General features: G+C 43.1%; 1 protein-coding gene across 1 annotated transcript in view; it reads right to left on the reverse strand.

Annotated features, from left to right (window-relative positions):
* The window catches only part of ric8b (RIC8 guanine nucleotide exchange factor B), a 37078-nt gene extending 18348 nt beyond the window's left edge, over positions 1-18730 (reverse strand). The window contains 8 exon segments of the mRNA XM_029634573.2: positions 4541-4685; positions 9513-9608; positions 10429-10579; positions 11234-11328; positions 16198-16256; positions 16259-16817; positions 16933-16980; positions 17728-18730. Coding sequence (XP_029490433.2) covers positions 4541-4685; positions 9513-9608; positions 10429-10579; positions 11234-11328; positions 16198-16256; positions 16259-16817; positions 16933-16980; positions 17728-17811 — 1237 coding nt within the window. The 5' untranslated portion in view covers positions 17812-18730.
* Between the last annotated feature and the right edge of the window lie 16 nt (positions 18731-18746).

The following is an 18746-nucleotide window of genomic DNA, read 5'->3' on the forward strand; positions in this document are numbered from 1 at the left end:
AGTATATTTTTTTAAACCTGCATATTTAGCTAAAAGAAATCCAGGTTAGTAGGCAATATTAACCAGGTGAAATTGTGTCACTTCTCTTGCGTTCATTGCACGCAGTCAGGGTATATGCAACAGTTTGTGCCGCCTGGCTCATTGCGAACTAATTTGCCAGAGTTTTACGTAATTATGACATAACATTGAAGGTTGTACAATGTAACAAGAATATTTAGACTTAGGGATGCCACCCGTTAGATAAAATACCGAACGGTTCCGTATTTCACTGAAATAATAAACGTTTTGTTTTCGAAATGATAGTTCCCGGATTCGACCATATTAATGACCAAAGGCTCGTATTTCTGGGTGTTATTATGTTATAATTAAGTATATGATTTGATATTTGATAGAGCAGTCTGACTGAGCGATGGTAGGCAGCAGCAGGCTTGTAAGCATTCATTCAAACAGCACTTTCGTGCGTTTTGACAGCAGCTCTTCGCAAGCACAGCACTGTTTATGACTTCAAGCCTATCAGCCTAATGGCTGGTGTAACTGATGTCAAATGGCTAGCTAGTTAGCGGGGTGCGCGCTAATAGCGTTTCAAACGTCACTCGCTCTGAGACTTGGACTAGTTATTCCCCTTGCTCTGCAAGGGCCGCGGCTTTTGTGGAGCGATGCGTAACGCTGCTTCGAGTGTGGCTGTTGTCGATGTGTTCCTGGTTCGAGCCCAGGTAGGCGCGAGGAGAGGGACAGAAGCTATACTGTTACACTGGCAATATTAAAGTGCCTATAAGAACATCCAATAGTCAAAGGTTAATGAAATACAAATGGTATAGAGAGAAATAGTCCTATATTAAATCCAACCTAAAACCTCTTACCTTGGAATATTGAAGTCTCATGTTAAAAGGAACCACCAACTTTCATATGTTCTCATGTTCTGAGCAAGGAACTCATGGCACATATTACATTACATTACATTACATTTAAGTCATTTAGCAGACGCTCTTATCCAGTATTGCACTTTTACTTCTCCAACACTTTGTTTTTGCATTATTTAAACCAAATTGAACATGTTTCATAATTTATTTGAGGCTAAATGGATTTTTATTGATGTATTATATTAAGCTAAAATAAGTGTTAATTCAGTATTGTTGTAATTGTCATTATTACAAATAAAAAAATAATCGGTATCGGCTTTTCTTTGGTCCTCCAATAATCGGTATCGGCGTTGAAAAATCATAATCGGTCAACCTCTAATCATACACTACAGCTGAGGAACAATGGGAAAGTTATTCTGCTTTGAAAGTTGATTAACTTTTCAATTCACTTTTGAGAAAATGGCCTTTGAATATTTTGGTCCTACTATTGGAGAACCCTTCTTTGTCTACAACCATTTAGCATCGTTCACACCCTCTTTAGCTTTTTCCTCACCCATCTCTTTAAGGGTGGATCCGAATGTACTAACAACAGCAGTCAAGCATCCAAGCTAACTTGCTAGTTACTTCCAGACATCTAAGTGAGAGAGAACAGCTCACTGAACATTATTCACCCTAGCAGAGATGGTTAGGCTGTTATGTTATCCAGAGTGTTGGTGACTACAACTGTGCTGTCAGATTGTCCGTTCTTAAATTCAGACCGTTTCGCGTTGATCCGGACATTCTGACCTCACAACAGAGGTCAAGCACCCAAGCGAACTGGCTAACATTGGCTAGCTTGCGAGCTACTTCCAGACACATAACGAGAGAACACCACACTCTGACCATTTACTCGCCCTAGCAGAGCTGGTTAGGCTGTTTTCATGTTATCCAGAGCACTGGTGACTGTCACTGTACTGCTGGCAACAATTTAACTACACTTTTTTGCTGACGTTTACTGACACCGGCCAATTTCAACGGGTGTTGAGCATTTGTAAATTCATCAGATATTCAGCACTCTCTGCCACACTCAGACTAGAGTGCTCTGAAATCGAAGTAGATGGCCAGACTGAATTTACGAACACACCCGAAATAGTTACTTGCATAGTGAAGTCTTTTATTAAGACGTGTAGCTAGAAAGCTAGCTTGGTAAACAATGAACCATAATCCCTACTCATGACGTTATTACCCTGCATGAATCTGCAGGTAGCTAACCAACCAGGTTCAATGTTAGCTAGCTAACATTAGTCTATAGCTAGCTAAGTAAATGGCTCTGAGATATGAATAATAAGGTCATACACGTAACATTAGCTAGCTATCTAGCCAGCCAGCTAACATTACATAGCTAGCTAGGTAAACAATGAACCCTAATCGCAACTCATGGCATCACTACCCTGCATGAATCTGTAGGTAGCTAACCAACCAGGTTCAATGCTAGCTAACATTAGGCTATAGCTAGCCAGAAAAATGTCTGTTAAAATTAGAAACGTGTAATGTCTGAAAACGTAGCTAGCTAGACTATCTTATCATTCATGGTTGGACGCGTCTACTGTCAGATGCCATCGTTGCCCTTCGTTTTAAGATGTAATCCGGAGACAGGTATTTTCTCCATCTCCTTAGCTATCATACTCAAATTCCACTGACTTCAGTCCTCCAGAAAGTGGTGAGCAACACTTATGCAGTTTTAATACAAGATACATGTTGTTTTTTTAAAGCCGTGTTAGACAGGATTATCTAGACATACTGACCAGCTCAAATAGATAAAAACATGCTATATGGCAGACCAATCCAAACGCATCTCTCGGCATGTCCAGCCCACTCATCTCAGCCAATCATGGCTAGTGGGAAGGTTGCTCACTTTTTCTTTGGCTAAACCAACTAGGCTCGTAAATTAACAATTGTATTAGTATTTACAGATGGCATACATGTTTGTTATTAAGGCACATGAAAGTTCACAAGTTCGAAAAGGCATTTCTGGCACAAAAAAAATGCATTTTGATTAAAAAAAATTACAAAATTACATTCAAACAACTCTCCTGTTAACATTTACATTTAAGTCATTTAGCAGACGCTCTTATCCAGAGCGACTTAAATAGTAACCCACGACATATACATAGTTTCCTGAAACGGATCACATTTGAGCTGTTCTTGCCATAATATGGACTTGGTCTTTTACCAAATAGTTCTATCTTCTGTATACACCCCTACCTTGTCACAACACAACTGATTGGTTCAAATGCATTAAGGAAAGAAATTCCACAAATTAACAAGGCGCATCTGTTAATTGAAATGCATTCCAGGTGACTACCTTATGAAGCTGCTTGAAAGAATGCCAAGAGTGTGCAAAGCGGCCAAAGGAAAACTGTGGCTACTTTGAACAATCTCAAATATATTTGGATTTGTTTAACACTTTTTTGGTTACTACATGATTCCATGTGATATTTCATAGTTTTGATGTCTTCACTATTATTCTACAATGTAGAAAATAGTAAAAATAAAGAAAACCCTTTAATGAGTAAGTGTGTCCAAACTTTTGACTGGTACTGTATACTTCCATTCATTTTTTCAACTGGTACCAGGGGACATTCAGATGTGGCCTGTAGGCGTCCTAGAGCATAACAACTGACATGTACGTCTCACCTTCGCATAGAGTCATCATAATAGTTTATAGGCCAAACCGTTCGGACCCTACATACAATTTTGTGAGAAGACCAATTTGTGGGATGTCCATGGTCTGACAGACACCACATCAGATGTAAAAACATAAACATCTCTAGCTTAAACTGACAGATTTGCATTTTTCTTTTATTATGCTAATTATATTTCCGCAGGGGCACAGACATCAAACTTGGGAGGTGAAGAAGATATTTTTAGCTAGCCAGCCAGCTATAGCTAGCCAGGATAGGCAGCTATAGCTAGCCAGCCAACTATTGCTAGCCAGGATAGCCAGCTATAGCTAGCCAGCCAGCCAGCTATAGCTAGCCAGCCAGCTATTGATAGCCAGCTATAGCTAGCCAGCCACCCAGCTATAGCTAGCCAGCCAGCTATTGATAGCCAGCTATAGCTAGCCAGCCACCTATTGCTAGCCAGGATAGCCAGCTATTGCTAGCCAGGATAGCCAGCTATAGCTAGCCAGGATAGCCAACTATCGCTAGCCAGGATAATTGAGGCCACATGCTGCACTTTCTCCGCCACCCCATTCAGTTAAAACAACAGTTGGTTAATTGTAGTAGCCTACTCCTTCTCATTTTTGCTAAACTTTTAATTCCGTTATTTTATTCCATCATGCATTGCATTAAGTGAACAGTCACTCCACTTGCTACGCATTAAGCATCTTTGCCGCTTTGATTGGCCAACATAAACAACAAGCTACACATTTACGGTGCGCAAGTCATAAAACTATGACATTTGTCGTTTTCTTAAATTATTCATTTTAAAATGTCATGGTATATCCCTGTATGTAACATGAATATTTTAATTTAGAAAAAACCTTTTCAGTGTTAAAATAGGTAAATCCTAATTATATATTCTTTATACTGCAAAAATGAACACACACAAGTATTCGAATACTAACGTCCGTTCGGCTATTCGAATAACCGTGCATATCCCTATCATACACACTTCCCAGTGTCTCTCTCTCTCACCACTCTCTTTGCAGAGGACGAAGAGGAACTCTGCAGCGCTCTGCTTCACGCCCATGTCCACGTGGGTCATGAGGCGCACCAGCTTGTTCCTAACGGTGGACCCTATCTCCGGCCTGACCTTGACCTCCTTCAGCGGGGGCAGCACCTGGAAACAAATACAGCCAACGGGGGCAGAGCCACAGTGAAAATTAACACTGTAGTATACTAGACTAGTGAACTGAGTGATCAGGCCAGCTAATGATCCATCTGCCACTGCTGGAGGATATGTTAGAAGAAAAGTAATCTAGACAGATTTTATAAGATATGTTGTAAGATATGTGAAATAAATACACAGAACAAAAATATAAATGCAACCATTTCACTGAGCTACAGTTCATATAAGGATATCAATTAATTGAAATAAATTCATTAGGCCCTAATTTATGGATTTCACATGACTGGGAATACAGATATGCATATGTTGGTCACATATACCTTTTTAAAAAAGGTAGGGACATGGATCAGGAAACCAGTCAGTTTCTGGGGTGTGACCAACATTTGCCTCATGCAGCGTGACGCATCTCTTTCGCATAAAGTTGATCAGTCTGTTGATTGTGGCCCATGGAATGTTGTCACATTTCTCTTCAAAGGCTGTGCGAAGTTGCTGGATATTGGAGGGAACTGGAACACGATGTCATACACGTCGATCCAGAGCATTCCAAACAGGCTCAATGGGTGATATGTCTGATGAATATGCAGGCCATGGAAGAACTAGGACATTTACAGTTTCCAGGAATTAAGTACAAATCCTTGTGACATGGGGCTGTGCATTATCATACTGAAATACTGTATGAGGTGAAGGCAGTAGATGAATGGCACAACAATGGCCTCAGGATCTTGTATCACTGTGCATTCAATTTGCCATTGATAAAATGCAATTGTGTTTGTTGTCCATAGCTTATGCCTGCCCATACTATAACCCCACCTCCACCATGGGGCGCTCTCTGTTCACAATATTGATATCAGCAAACAACTCGCCCACATGACACCAAACACACTGTCTACCATCTGCCCGGTACAGTTGAAAACGGGATTCATCCAAGAAAAGCACACTTCACCAGCATGCCAGTGGTCATTGAAGGTGAGCATTTGTTGCCCTTTGAAGTCAGTTACGATGCCAAACTACAGTCAGGTCAAGACCCTGGTGAGGACGACGAGCAGACAGATGAGCTTCCCTGAGACAGTTTCTGAAAGTTTGTGCAGAAATGATTCGGTTGTGCAAACCCACTTTTTAATCAGCTGTCCGGGTGGCTGGTCTCAGACGATCCCGCAGGTGAAGAAGCCGGATGTGGAGGTCCTGGCCTGGCTTGGTTATGCTTGGTCTGCGGATGTGAGGTTGGACGTACTGCCAAATTCTATAAAACCGCTATTCCCAAACTGGGGTATGCGCAATGCCTTCGGGGGTATGCCAAATAAAAATGTGATTCACATTTTCAAATAGTCCATTTAGATTTTCCAATGGGCCTATACATTTAAGTGATGTTTTTTTTTTCTCGAGCAGCCACGTTTCACTGCCAAAAATAAAATGAAACCATATAGTGTTCAGCGAAATAACAACAATGTCAAATACAGGTAGCCTAGTCAAATAATTAACATCCAATCACAGTAACCGTTACTCTCTCGCAGTAAATCCCCTAACTGTAAGTATGTAGCCAAACGGAGCTGCTACTCATTCCGTTTGCTCGAAAATAGAGAAAAAAGTAAGGCCCCCGTCCATAGAGACACATACCAGCTCTACTGGTAGTACTGCTACTACCAGCAGTACTACACCTGTCGACGACACAAGTTGTTCTGCTTCCACGAGCACATCCAATGCTAGCATCAGTAATTCTACATTTGTTGCTAGCCCAGCTAGCATGGACACTGACAGTTGTGAATCTGATGCATCTGAAGAGCTACTGCCCCCTTACCCGGGAAAGCACCAAACAGACAGAGACGTTGAGGAGGCGCAAATATGATGAGAACTACATTGATTTGGGGTTCACTTATATTGGGAGTAGTGCCTTGCCTCAGCCACAGTGTGTTATATGTGCAAAAGTACTCTCACACAACAATGACACCTTCACTCTTGCTCAGACATTTAGAAGCAAAACATGTCAATTTGAAAAATAAGCCACGAGTTTGAGCGAGAATTAAGACGACTATCGAGTAGTAAGACATGTATAAAAGCAACACATACCATTAATAAGAAGGGGCTAGAAGCATCTTTTTGGTTAGCTACTGAGTTGCTATGACAGGCAAGCCCCATACTATTGTGAAGGACTTAATTCTTCCTGCTGCCGCGAATATGGCTGGGACAATGCTGGGGGAAAAGGCACAAAAAAAAACTATACAGACAATGACTTCATCAAACAACACTGTTTCACAGCACATCAGTGACATAGCAGGAGATGTTTTAAAACAATTACTGCTTTGCATACAAGCCAGTGAATTCTATGCGTTACAGCTGGATGAGTCAACAGACGGGCACAGCTCCTGGTACAGTTGAAGTCGGAAGTTTACATACACCTTAGCCAAATACATTTAAGCTCAGTTTTTACACAATTCCTGACATTTAATCCTAAAAATTCCCTATCTTAGGTCAGTTAGGATCACCACTTTATTTTAAGAATGTGAAATGTCAGAATAATAGTAGAGAATTATTTCTTTCAGCTTTTATTTTCTTTCATCACATTCCCAGTGGGTCAGAAGTTTACATACACTCAATTAGTATTTGGTAGCATTGCCTATAGATTGTTTAACTTGGGCCAAACGTTTTGGGTAGCCTTCCACAATAAGTTGGGTGAATTTTGTCCCATTCCTCCTGACAGAGCTGGTGTAACTGAGTCAGGTTTGTAGGTCTCCTTGCTCCAGCTTTAACTTCCTGAATGATGTCTTGAGATGTTGCTTCAATATATCCACATAATTTTCTATTTTGTGAAGTGCACCAGTTCCTCCTGCAGCAAAGCTCCCCCACAACATGATGCTGCCACCCCTGTGCTTCAAGGTTGGGATGGTGTCCTGCGGCTTGCCAGTCTCCCCCTTTTCCCTCAAAACATAACGATGGTTATTATGGCCAAACAGTTCTATTTTTGTTTCATCAGACCAGAGGACATTTCTCCCAAAAAAAGTACAATCTTTGTCCCCATGTGCAGTTGCAAACCGTACTCTGGATTTTTATGGCGGTTTTGGAACAGTGGCTTCTTCCTTGCTGAGCGGCCTTTCAGGTTTTGTCGATATAGGACTCGTTTTACTGTGGATATAGATACTTTTGTACCCGTTCCCTCCAGCATCTTCACAAGGTCCTTTGCTGTTTGTTGTTCTGGGATTGATTTGCACTTTTTGCACCAACGTACGTTCATCTCTAGGAGACAGAACGTGTCTCCTTCCTGAGCGGTATGACGGCTACGTGGTCCTATGGTGTTTATACTTGCATTCTATTGTTTGTACAGATGAACGTGGTACCAAGGATGAACCTGACTTGTGGAGGTCTACAATTTATTTTCTGAGGTCTTGGCTGATTTCTTTAGATTTTCCCATGATGTCAAGCAAAGAGGCACTGAGTTTGAAGGTAGGCCTTGAAATACATCCACAGGTACACCTCCAATTGACTCAAATGATGTCAATTAGCTTTTCAGAAGCTTTTAAAACCATGACATTTTCTGAAATGTTCCAAGCTGTTTAAAGGCACAGTCAATTTAGTGTATGTAAACTTCTGACCCACTGGAATTGTGATACAGTGAATTATAAGTGAAATAATCTGTCTGTAAACAATTGTTGGAAAAATTACTTGTGTCATATGCACAAAGTAGATGTTCTTACCGACTTGCCAAAACTATAGTTTGTTAACAAGAAATATGTGGAGTGGTAGAAAAACTTGTGTTAATGACTCCAACCTAAGTGTATGTAAACTTCTTACTTCAACTGTACCTATGTGAGAGTGGATTCTCAGCCCTCACTAGCATGAAAACTAAATACAGGCACAGACTGTGTGTGGAAAATGATTTAAGGCTGAGACTCTCTCCAGTACAACATTGCAGAGTTATGTGCACCCTTTCAAGTACACCCTTCTATTTAACCTGTAGTGAGTTATTCACAATTTCTGATGAACAAATAAGGTTTTATATATAAGATGGCTAAATAAAGAGCAAAATTATTGATTATTATTATTTGTGCCCTGGTCCTTTAAGAGCTCCTTGTCACTTCCCACGAGCCGGGTTGTGACAAAAATTCACACTCATTCTTATGTTTAATAAAGGTATCGTGTGTGTGTGGCAGACTTACAATGATGGCAATAAAAAAAACATTTGAGAGTGCGATGGAGGTTGTATGTTTGAAGGGGTACGGGACTATAAAAAGTTTGGGAACCACTGCTATAAAACAACGTTGGAGGCGGCTTATGGATGGTAGAGAAATGACATTACATTCTCTGGCAACAGCTCTGTTGGACATTCCTTCAGTCACCATGCCAATTGCACACTCCCTCAACTTTAGACATCTATGGCATTGAGTTGTGTGACTAAAGTGCACATTTTAGAGTGTCCTTTTATTGCACTCAGCACAAGGTGTACCTGTGTAATGATCATGCTGTTTCTTGATAGCTTCTTGATATGCTACACCTGTCAGGTGGATGGATTATCTTGGCAAAGGAGAGGTGCTCACTAACAGGCATGTACACAAATTTGTGCAAAATATCTGAGAGAAATCTGCTTTTTGTGTGTATGGAACATTTCTGGGATCTTTTATTTCAGCTCATGAAACATGAAACCAACACTTTACATGTTGCATTTAGATTTTTGTTCTGTATATATGTATTTCACACTGATTAAGTAGTTTCACTAATTTTGAAGATCTTAATTTTGCATAACTTTTTATGTATAAGAATAGGATAGATTAGAACATGCCATTAAAGTGTATGTTCAAGCTCAAGCCCCCTCTAGCTCCATCCCACTACCTGTGTCTTGATGTATCTGCGGATCTCCCTGTGGTACCTGGAACCCTCCGTCAGCAGGCTGAGCACTGGGGTCAGCCCCTCTTTGTAGTTGGCACCCTGCTTGGAATGAGACACACATGAGGCGAGTGACGACAGGCATGCCCACAGAGGCACTGCAGCAGTTGGTTTGTGGATCATTAGCAAAATAACTATTCAGGAATGTATTAGTAATTCAATGTCTATGTTGTGTGGACAGCTTCTAATAGGATGGCCAGGATTTACGCATCATTTCATTGGCTTGTTCAGTAGAGACTGACGTTACTACATAAACAGCCATATGAATTTCTGAATGGCCTCTAACAGTTAGATAGTCAGTTCCTTAAATGGCGGGTGAGAAGTCACTGGTGGACTGCATCGTTGAGGTTAATTCTACGTTGACTTGAAACATTGTTTTATTTAACTTGTTGGTCAAGAGAAAATGCAAAAGTGTTGGCATGGTTTGTAATAGCAGCCACGGAGATCAAGCAATCAGTTTGAAGAAAGATGCAGAATCGGCAAGTCTTGGTTTGTAGATAAGTGATTCTGTGCAGTCCAATATCTCAAACACACACAATGGGGTGAATCCTAACTTCCACTGAAGTCAAATTTTCACTTACATGTGCATTGATATCAGCGAGAGACATGTAAGTTATTTAACAGACGCTCTTTTCCAGAGCGGCTTACAGGAGCAATTAGGGTTAAGTGATTTGCACAAGGGCACAGACAGATTTTTTACCAAGTCAGCTCTGGAATTTGAACCAGCAACCTTTCGGTTACTGGCCCAATGCTCTTAACCGCTAGGCTACCTGCCGCCTCAGTGAAAATGTAAGTGACTTTAAGTAAACATTTGACTTAAGTGGAAGGATTCGCCCAATGTCTCTGGTCCACTAGTTCTTACCTTGTCTATCCTCTTCTCCATAAAGTCCAGTAGCACCTGCACAGCGTCCATGTTCTTCCCGCTGTACTCCTCCTGGCCCCCCTGGACTGGCAAGTCAATCAGCACATCCAGACATGACACTGGCAGGTTACTCAGCAGGTTGATGGCATGGCTGGAGGAGAAGAAGGAAGACATGAGGAAAAAGAAGGAGAAAGGACAGTGGTTAAGTCATTGGTTATAGCATGTAGGAAGGATTAACACATAATAAATATGGTTTCGTTCTTAAGAATAGGCTACATGCATGTCATTGTTTTCTACCAATCATGAGACTTTTTAAAGACTACTTGTTTGTTAAAAGCACTTTCATCTAGCATGAAGATACGTTGGGTAGTTATCCCTCTTATTGTTGTGTTTGCGTCAAGACCACAAGGCATTCCATCAGTCTAAACAGACAAGGACCTAAGGTCAACTTTGGATTTTGGACAATGGGCTAACCCCGTGACCAGAGGGACACAACAACATAATCCATAGGACCACAGGGAGCATTATCAATCACTTTTACATGACACATTCTTTACATTCTCGCATGTCCTTCAAAAGAAAGCTTTGTAGTTAATTCACATCAATGAGATGTCCAGAAAAGACATACTGTCGTATGACTTCTAAAAACAGTCTTGGCTTAAAGTTTGAACTTTCTCATGAGCTGGATGCTGTCACTGTTGACTAGAGTGATTATTGGATGGTGATTAATTAGCATAAACCAAACGATGAATGTGTACAGTTTTGCCCTGTTGTGTGGAGAGCAGTGAGGAGAAGGGTTGCCAACCTGTGTGCTTCCTCTGTTTTGTCCTCTGCCTGAGTCTTAAGCATCAATAGATGGCGCATGATGGCGGTGACAAGGCGGAGCTGGTGGTCACCACCCTATCAAATGAAGGATGGAAATCAAATCAAATTTTATTGGTCACATACACATATTTAGCAGACGTTATTGCGGGTGAAGCAAAATGCTTGTGTTCCTAGCTCCAACAATGCAGTAGTATCTAACAATTCACAAAAATACACAAATCTAAAAGTAAAAGAATGGAATTAAGAAATATATAAATATTAGGACGAGCAATGTCGGAGTAGCATTGACTAAATACAGTAGAATAGAATACAGTATCAAATCAAAGTTTATTTGTCACGTGCGCAGAATACAACATTTCACCTTACAGTGAAATGCTTACTTACAGACTCTAACCAATAGTGCAAAAAAAGGTATTTGGTGAACAATAGGTAAGTAAAGAAATAAAATGAGTAAAAAGACAGGCTATATACAGTAGTGAGGCTATAAAAGTTGCGAGGCTACATACAGACACCGGTTAGTCAGGCTGATTGAGGTAATATGTACATGAATGTATAGTTAAAGTGACTATGCATATATGATAAACAGAGAGTAGCAGGTTAGGGGTGGGGGTGGGGGTGAGTAAAGCAGTTTGTAAAAATTATTAAAGTGGCCAGTGATTAATTGTCTATGTACACTGCTCAAAAAAATAAAGGGAACACTTTGTACAACACAATGTAACTCCAAGTCAATCACACTTCTGTGAAATCAAACGGTCCACTTAGGAAGCAACACTGATTGACAATAAATGTCACATGCTGCTGTGCAAATGGAATAGACAACAGGTGGAAATTACAGGCAATTAGCAAGACACCCCCAATAAAGGAGTGGTTCTACAGGTGGTGACCACAGACCACTTCTCAGTTCCTATGCTTCCTGGCTGATGTTTTGGTCACTTTTGAATGCTGGCGGTGCTTTCACTCTAGTGGTAGCATGAGACAGAGTCTACAACCCACACAAGTGGCTCAGGTAGTGCAGCTCATCCAGGATGGAACATCAATGCGAGCTGTGGCAAGGTTTGCTGTGTCTGTCAGCGTAGTGTCCAGAGCATGGAGGCGCTACCAGGAGACAGGCCAGTACATCAGGAGACGTGGAGGAGGCCGTAGGAGGGCAACAACCCAGCAGCAGGACCGCTACCTCCGCCTTTGTGCAAGGAGGAGCAGGAGGAGCACTGCCAGAGCCCTGCAAAATGACCTCCAGCAGGCCACAAATGTGCATGTGTCTGCTCAAACGGTCAAAAACAGACTCCTAGAGGGTGGTACGAGGGCCCGACGTCCACAGGTGGGGGTTGTGCTTACAGCCCAACACCGTGCAGGACGTTTGGCATTTGCCAGAGAACACCAAGATTGGCAAATTCACCACTGGCGCCCTGTGCTCTTCACAGATGAAAGCAGGTTCACACTGAGCACATGTGACAGACGTGACAGAGTCTGGAGACTCCGTGGAGAACGTTCTGCTGCCTGCAACATCCTCCAACATGACCGGTTTGGCGGTGGGTCAGTCATGGTGTGGGGTGGCATTTCTTTGGGGTGCCGCACAGCCCTCCATGTGCTCGCCAGAGGTAGCCTGACTGCCATTAGGTACCGAGATGAGATCCTCAGACGCCTTGTGAGACCATATGCAGGTGCGGTTGGCCCTGGGTTCCTCCTAATGCAAGACAATGCTAGACCTCATGTGGCTGGAGTGTGTCAGCAGTTCCTGCAAGAGGAAGGCATTGATGCTATGGACTGGCCGCCCGTTCCCCAGACCTGAATCCAATTGAGCACATCTGGGACATTGTGTCTCGCTCCATCCACCAATGCCACGTTGCACCACAGACTGTCCAGGAGTTGGCGGATGCTTTAGTCCAGGTCTGGGAGGAGATCCCTCAGGAGACCATTCGCCACCTCATCAGGAGCATGCCCATGCGTTGTAGGGAGGTCATACAGGCACGTGGAGGCCACACACACTACTGAGCCTCATTATGACTTGTTTTAAGGACATTACATCAAAGTTGGATCAGCCTGTAGTGTGGTTTTCCACTTTAATTTTGAGTGTGACTCCAAATCCAGACCTCCATGGGTTGATAAATTTGATTTCCATTGATCATTTTTGTGTGATTTTGTTCAACATTCAACTATGTAAAGAAAAAACTATTTAATAAGAATATTTCATTCATTCAGATCTAGGATGTGTTATTTTAGTGTTCCCTTTATTTTTTTGAGCAGTGTATATAGGGCAGTAGCCTCTAAAGGTTGAGCAGCCGGGTGGTACCCAGCAAGTGATGGCTATTTAACAGTTTGATGGCCTTAACATAATGGCTGTTTTTCAGTCTCTCGGCCCCAGCTTTGATGCACCTGTACTGACCTCGCCTTCTGAATGATAGCAGGGTGAACAGGCTGTGGATCAGGTGGTTGATGTCCTTGATGATCTTTTTGGCATTCCTGTGACGTTGGGTGCTGTAGGTGTCCTGGAGTGCAGGCAGGGTGCCCCCAGTGATGCGTTCGGTAGACCGTACCACCCTCTGGAGAGCTCTGCAGTTGCGGGTAGTGCAGTTGCCGTACCAGGTGGTGAAACAGCCCAACAGGATACTCTCAATTGTGCATCTGTAAAAGTTTCTGAGGGTCTTAGTGGCCAAGCCAAATTTACTCAGCCTCCTGAGGTTAAAGAGGCGCTGTTGCGCCTTCTTCACCACATTGTCTGTGTGGGTGGACCATTTCAGATTGTCAGTGATGTGTATGCCGAGGAACTTGAAGCTTTCCACCTTCTCCACTGCGGTCATGTCGATGTGGATAGGGGAGTGCTCCCTCTGCTGTTTCCTGAACTCCACCATCAGCTCATTTGTTTTGTTGACGTTGAGAGAGAGGTTATTTTCCTGGCCCCACTTTGCCAGCTCCCTCACCTCCTACTTGTAGACTGTCTTGTCATTGTTGGTAATCAGGCCTACTACTGTTGTGTCGTCTGCAAACTTGATGATTGAGTTGGAGGCGTGCCTGGCCACACAGTCATGGGTGAACAGGGAGTACAGGAGGGGGCTGAGCACGCATACTTGTGGGGACCCTGTGTTGAGGATCAGCAAAGTGAAGGTGTTGTTTCCTACCTTCGCCACCTGGGAGAGGCCCGTCAGGAAGTCCAGGACCCAGTTACACAGGGCGGGGTTCAGACCCAGGGCCCCGAGCTTAATGATGAGCTTGGAGGGTACTATGGTGTTGAAGGGTGAGCTATAGTCAATGAACAGCATTCTGATATAGGTATTCCTCTTGTCCAGATGGGATAAGGCAGTGTGCAGTGCAATGGCAATTGCATCGTCTGTGGATCTATTGGGGCGGTAAGCAAATTGAAGTGGGTCTAGGGTGTCAGGTTAGGTAGATAGGTGATATGATCCTTGACTAGCCTCTCAAAGCACATCATGATGACAGAAGTGAGTGCCTTGGGGCGATAGTCATTTAGTTCAGTTACCTTTGCTTTCTTGGGTGGAGGAACAATGGTGGACATCTTGAAGCAAGTGGAGACAGCAGACTGGGATAGGGAGAGATCGAATATGTCCGTAAACACACCAGCCAGCTGGTCTGCGCATGCTCTGAGGACGCGGCTAGGGATGCCGTCTGGGCCGGCAGCCTTTGCCAGGGTTAACACGCTTTAATGTCTGACATTGGCCACGTACAACAGACTGATCCTTATGGAAGCATTTCATTGCTTCAAACAAAAGGAGGGGAGGGTCTAAGCAGGTAGGGGTAAAAAGGATAAAATTAGCTATGGATGAACCGGAAAGGGGAGGAGGTCATGTAAAAAAGAAAACATAGGAAGATATTGGTCATAGCTCATAACCTGTATCATTTAGGTAACATTTATTATGCCAATACAGGGGTAAAATGTTGTTGTTTTTTAAATAAAAAAACATGAACAGAGAGAGCGAGCGAGAGAAAGGAGAAAGGGAGGGACTGTAACTATGGAGAGATTGAGGAAAATGAGAGGAATTAGGGATTTCCGGACGTGGAAGTCAGACCTAAGAGCTGTGAGTCACTGAGCACAGGCTTTCCATTCCATGCAAATGACCATGTGGGATTGACTCATGAGATGAACAAAGGGCTTTTCTGATCAACGCCACAGATTATCCATTATATTGACCATATACTCAAGTGGCCGCTTTGACAATGAAAAGAAATGGAAGTTAGTTGGGAGGCAAGATCAGGTGGGGCCATTCTAGCCAATGAGAGGGCAGATACGTGTGTGAACAACAGGTACACATTTTTTCTCAATGTTGCCGGGATGTCACGTGTTCCTACTTATATCAGTACACTCGTAACAACCTAGGCATTACTAGATTTCTATTCGATTAATAAGCCATACGATTATTTCACTAACTCCCCCTGGCTAATCAAGAAAGCTGTAAAGGTGCCAAAGGAGCTTAAGCGAGGTCAGATAGCTGATAAACCTCTTATTGCTGCACAGGCTTAGTTAGGGCTTTCTATTTAAGGGATGTCACTGAATAAAGGCAAGTGTCTTGCTGTAAAACTATCTGTAAATAATATCCTTCAACCAAAGCATGCAAAGTTTGGTGACTTCAATGCTGAATTCAAAATATACAAGGAGATGTGTCCATCCACAGCCAGTGAGATGCAAAGAATTTATGTTTATGCAGCAACTCTAAATGCTGTGTGATGCTGTGACACTATAGGCTGTGCTCATGGCTGCAGCGTCTAGCCCTCTTTGAGCTCTGAATAATAACAATAATAATAAATGCCATTTAGCAGATGCTTTTATCCAAAGCGACTTACAGTCGTGTGCATACCTTCAACTGAGCAATACAGGACCATGTGACTGCCATGTTACAAGTACAGCGTACATATCTTCTTTAAAAATGAAAAAAAACTCCAAAAGGAGAACAACATTCTGTAACAGACAGAGGGTGTAACAGTGCAACTCACCTCATCGCTAGTGTCAGACAGCGTAAGGTTGAACAAGGCTTTCAGGGCCTCCATGGCCCTTCGTTGTCTTCAGCAGGGATAGGCAAGGCCTGGAGGCCTGGATGGGCCACCTCGTAGGGTCCCACCCAGCGTAGGTCCAGGGTACGCTCCAGCACCTCTGTGAGGAGCCCCACGGCATGCAGCTCCCTCTGGAGCCCCCCCCGGACGTCTGGCCGCAGAGCCGAGAGCAGGAAGAGCAGGCGCAGGGAGAACAGGCCCACCTCGTGACACCCGGCACGGGCGGCGTGCAGGCGGGCACACAGACCACGTGCCAGCTGCACGTCGGCACCCACCTGCTGTGCCGCCACGCTGTTAAACACCACGTTACACAGGCACTTAAGGGCCTCCACCACCACCCTCTCTTCCTCCTCTGTCTGGGCATCCTCTTGCAGACTGTCACCTCCCTCCTCTCCCGCCTGCAGCCGAGCCAGCCCGGCCAGGACCAGCATGCCCTCCCGGGTGCCCACAGGGCCCAGGACCCGCTTGTCCCGGGACAGGATGCGAAGGGTCTCCAGGCAGGTGCTCTGGCAGCAAGACCCAACCTGCCTCCCCAGCACAGTCAGCAGACCCTGACACAGCCTCTGCACAGTGAGAGAAGGTTGGTTCATCATAAAACACACAGGGGGCAGAAGCATTATCTAGGCTATAAGTAAAAGTGAAGCACCAGACAAGGCAGAGTGTTTACTGTTTACTTACACTTCGTAGGTCCTCCTCTTTTGGGTCAAAGGTGAATGTGCGACTATTCTGAAAAAGACAGTATACATTAGTCTTGCTGAAACAAACTCAGTGTTCCCGGCAGTTCTCCCTCGCTGTGTACCATGTGAGTTACGTCAGCAAGGTTAAGTACTAATGAGAGAAAAGTCAAATGCATATGCTAAATGTGCTTTGTCACCTTCATCTGTGCATGATTCTCAGAAATGTTATCTAGAAGTAATTTGTTTCTATGATACAGTAAATAGCTTGTGCAGACAGATTATACGTATGACTGCATTAGATAGGATATACGAGTGTGATGCAAAGTATATCGCCATTAGGCTCTAGGTTATCAGTGACAGCGGCTAACGACGTTAGCTAGCAAACTTACCTAGCTAGATAGCTCAAGTTACAGCAGGAAGTGCAGCAATAGCTATCACCAAATGGGAGCTAGCTAGAATTGTTCATTATATACGCATGCTGTCATTGTATGCTTAGCTAGCTACATGCTATGATTAGAACGTTATACCATACAATGTTTGGCCACAACACTAGCTAACGTTAGCTAGCTAGCAACCCAGCTAGCCAGGATGAATATGAATATGCTTCCTACAACACAGCAATAGGTTTTAAACTCGTTGATTCCTTTCAAAATAAAAGGGGAAATGCAAGTTCTAGATAGACATAGTTTTAGTACTAATTTTAGCAGCTATGATTATGTAAACGTTTTTAGATGGCTGGCGAGCTAGCTAATAACTTTGTTTTGGTTGACGTCAAATCGAGGAGAATTACACCCACCTCTACGTTGTACTGGTGCAAAAGCCTTTTAATTTCCTCTTCGTTGTTAGTCTCGAGCTTTGACAGGATACTGTTTAAATCCATTCTTAAAATATTTCGATGACAATTCAAGAATTGTAACGTTATAAGAGTACGTTTCTGAATAATTTGCAGCACCCTATTTTTTTATTCGTCTGACATTCAGTTACATACAGAAGGCTACATACACCCTTCTTCCTTGTTTCAACTTATCACCGGTTAACGTCACGATCTCATCGAAACCGTGCGAGCACAGCGTGCAAGGTCGGTGATCCGCCTATAGTCCCCCACAGTGGACTCGTTATAATATCTATACAACCTAGCATTCAAACAGAATTGGTTCCAATCGTCTTTCCAACATAATTTTTTCCCCCACATACTTTATTTGAAGTATTTGTCAAATTCATTATGTGTTTAGTAGTCTTACCTTGGCGTTACGTTTTGCTAGGCGTTTAATTCTCTCTCAGACAAGGTAAGATTTACCAATATATATACGCCTCAATTTACTCTTAAAAATCCTAAATGCTAATTTGCAACAGAGAAAACCTCAGCAAGACTACAAATGCCAGCAGGAAGCTGGAACAAATTCTTATTTACAATGACGCCAAAAGCCAAAAGGCCTCCTGTGGGGACGGGTATTACAAATAAAATTATAGGACAAAACACACATCACAAGGAGACACCACAACACTACATAAAGAGAGACCTAAGACAACAACATAGCATGGCAGCAACACATGACAACATAGCATGGTAGCAACACCACATGACAACAACATGGCAGTAACGCAACATGGTAGCAGCACAAAACATTGTACAAACATTATTGGGCACAGACAACCGCACAAAGGCAAGAAGGTAGAAACAACAATACATCACACGAAGCAGCCACAACTGTCAGTAAGACTGTCCATGATTGAGTCTTTTAATGAAGAGATTTTTGCAGCTCGTTCTGGTCACTAGCTGCAGCGAACTGAAAAGAGGAGTGAACCAAGGATGTG

This window comes from Oncorhynchus nerka, linkage group LG25 (genome assembly GCF_034236695.1).
Source record: "Oncorhynchus nerka isolate Pitt River linkage group LG25, Oner_Uvic_2.0, whole genome shotgun sequence".
NCBI lineage: Eukaryota > Metazoa > Chordata > Actinopteri > Salmoniformes > Salmonidae > Oncorhynchus > Oncorhynchus nerka.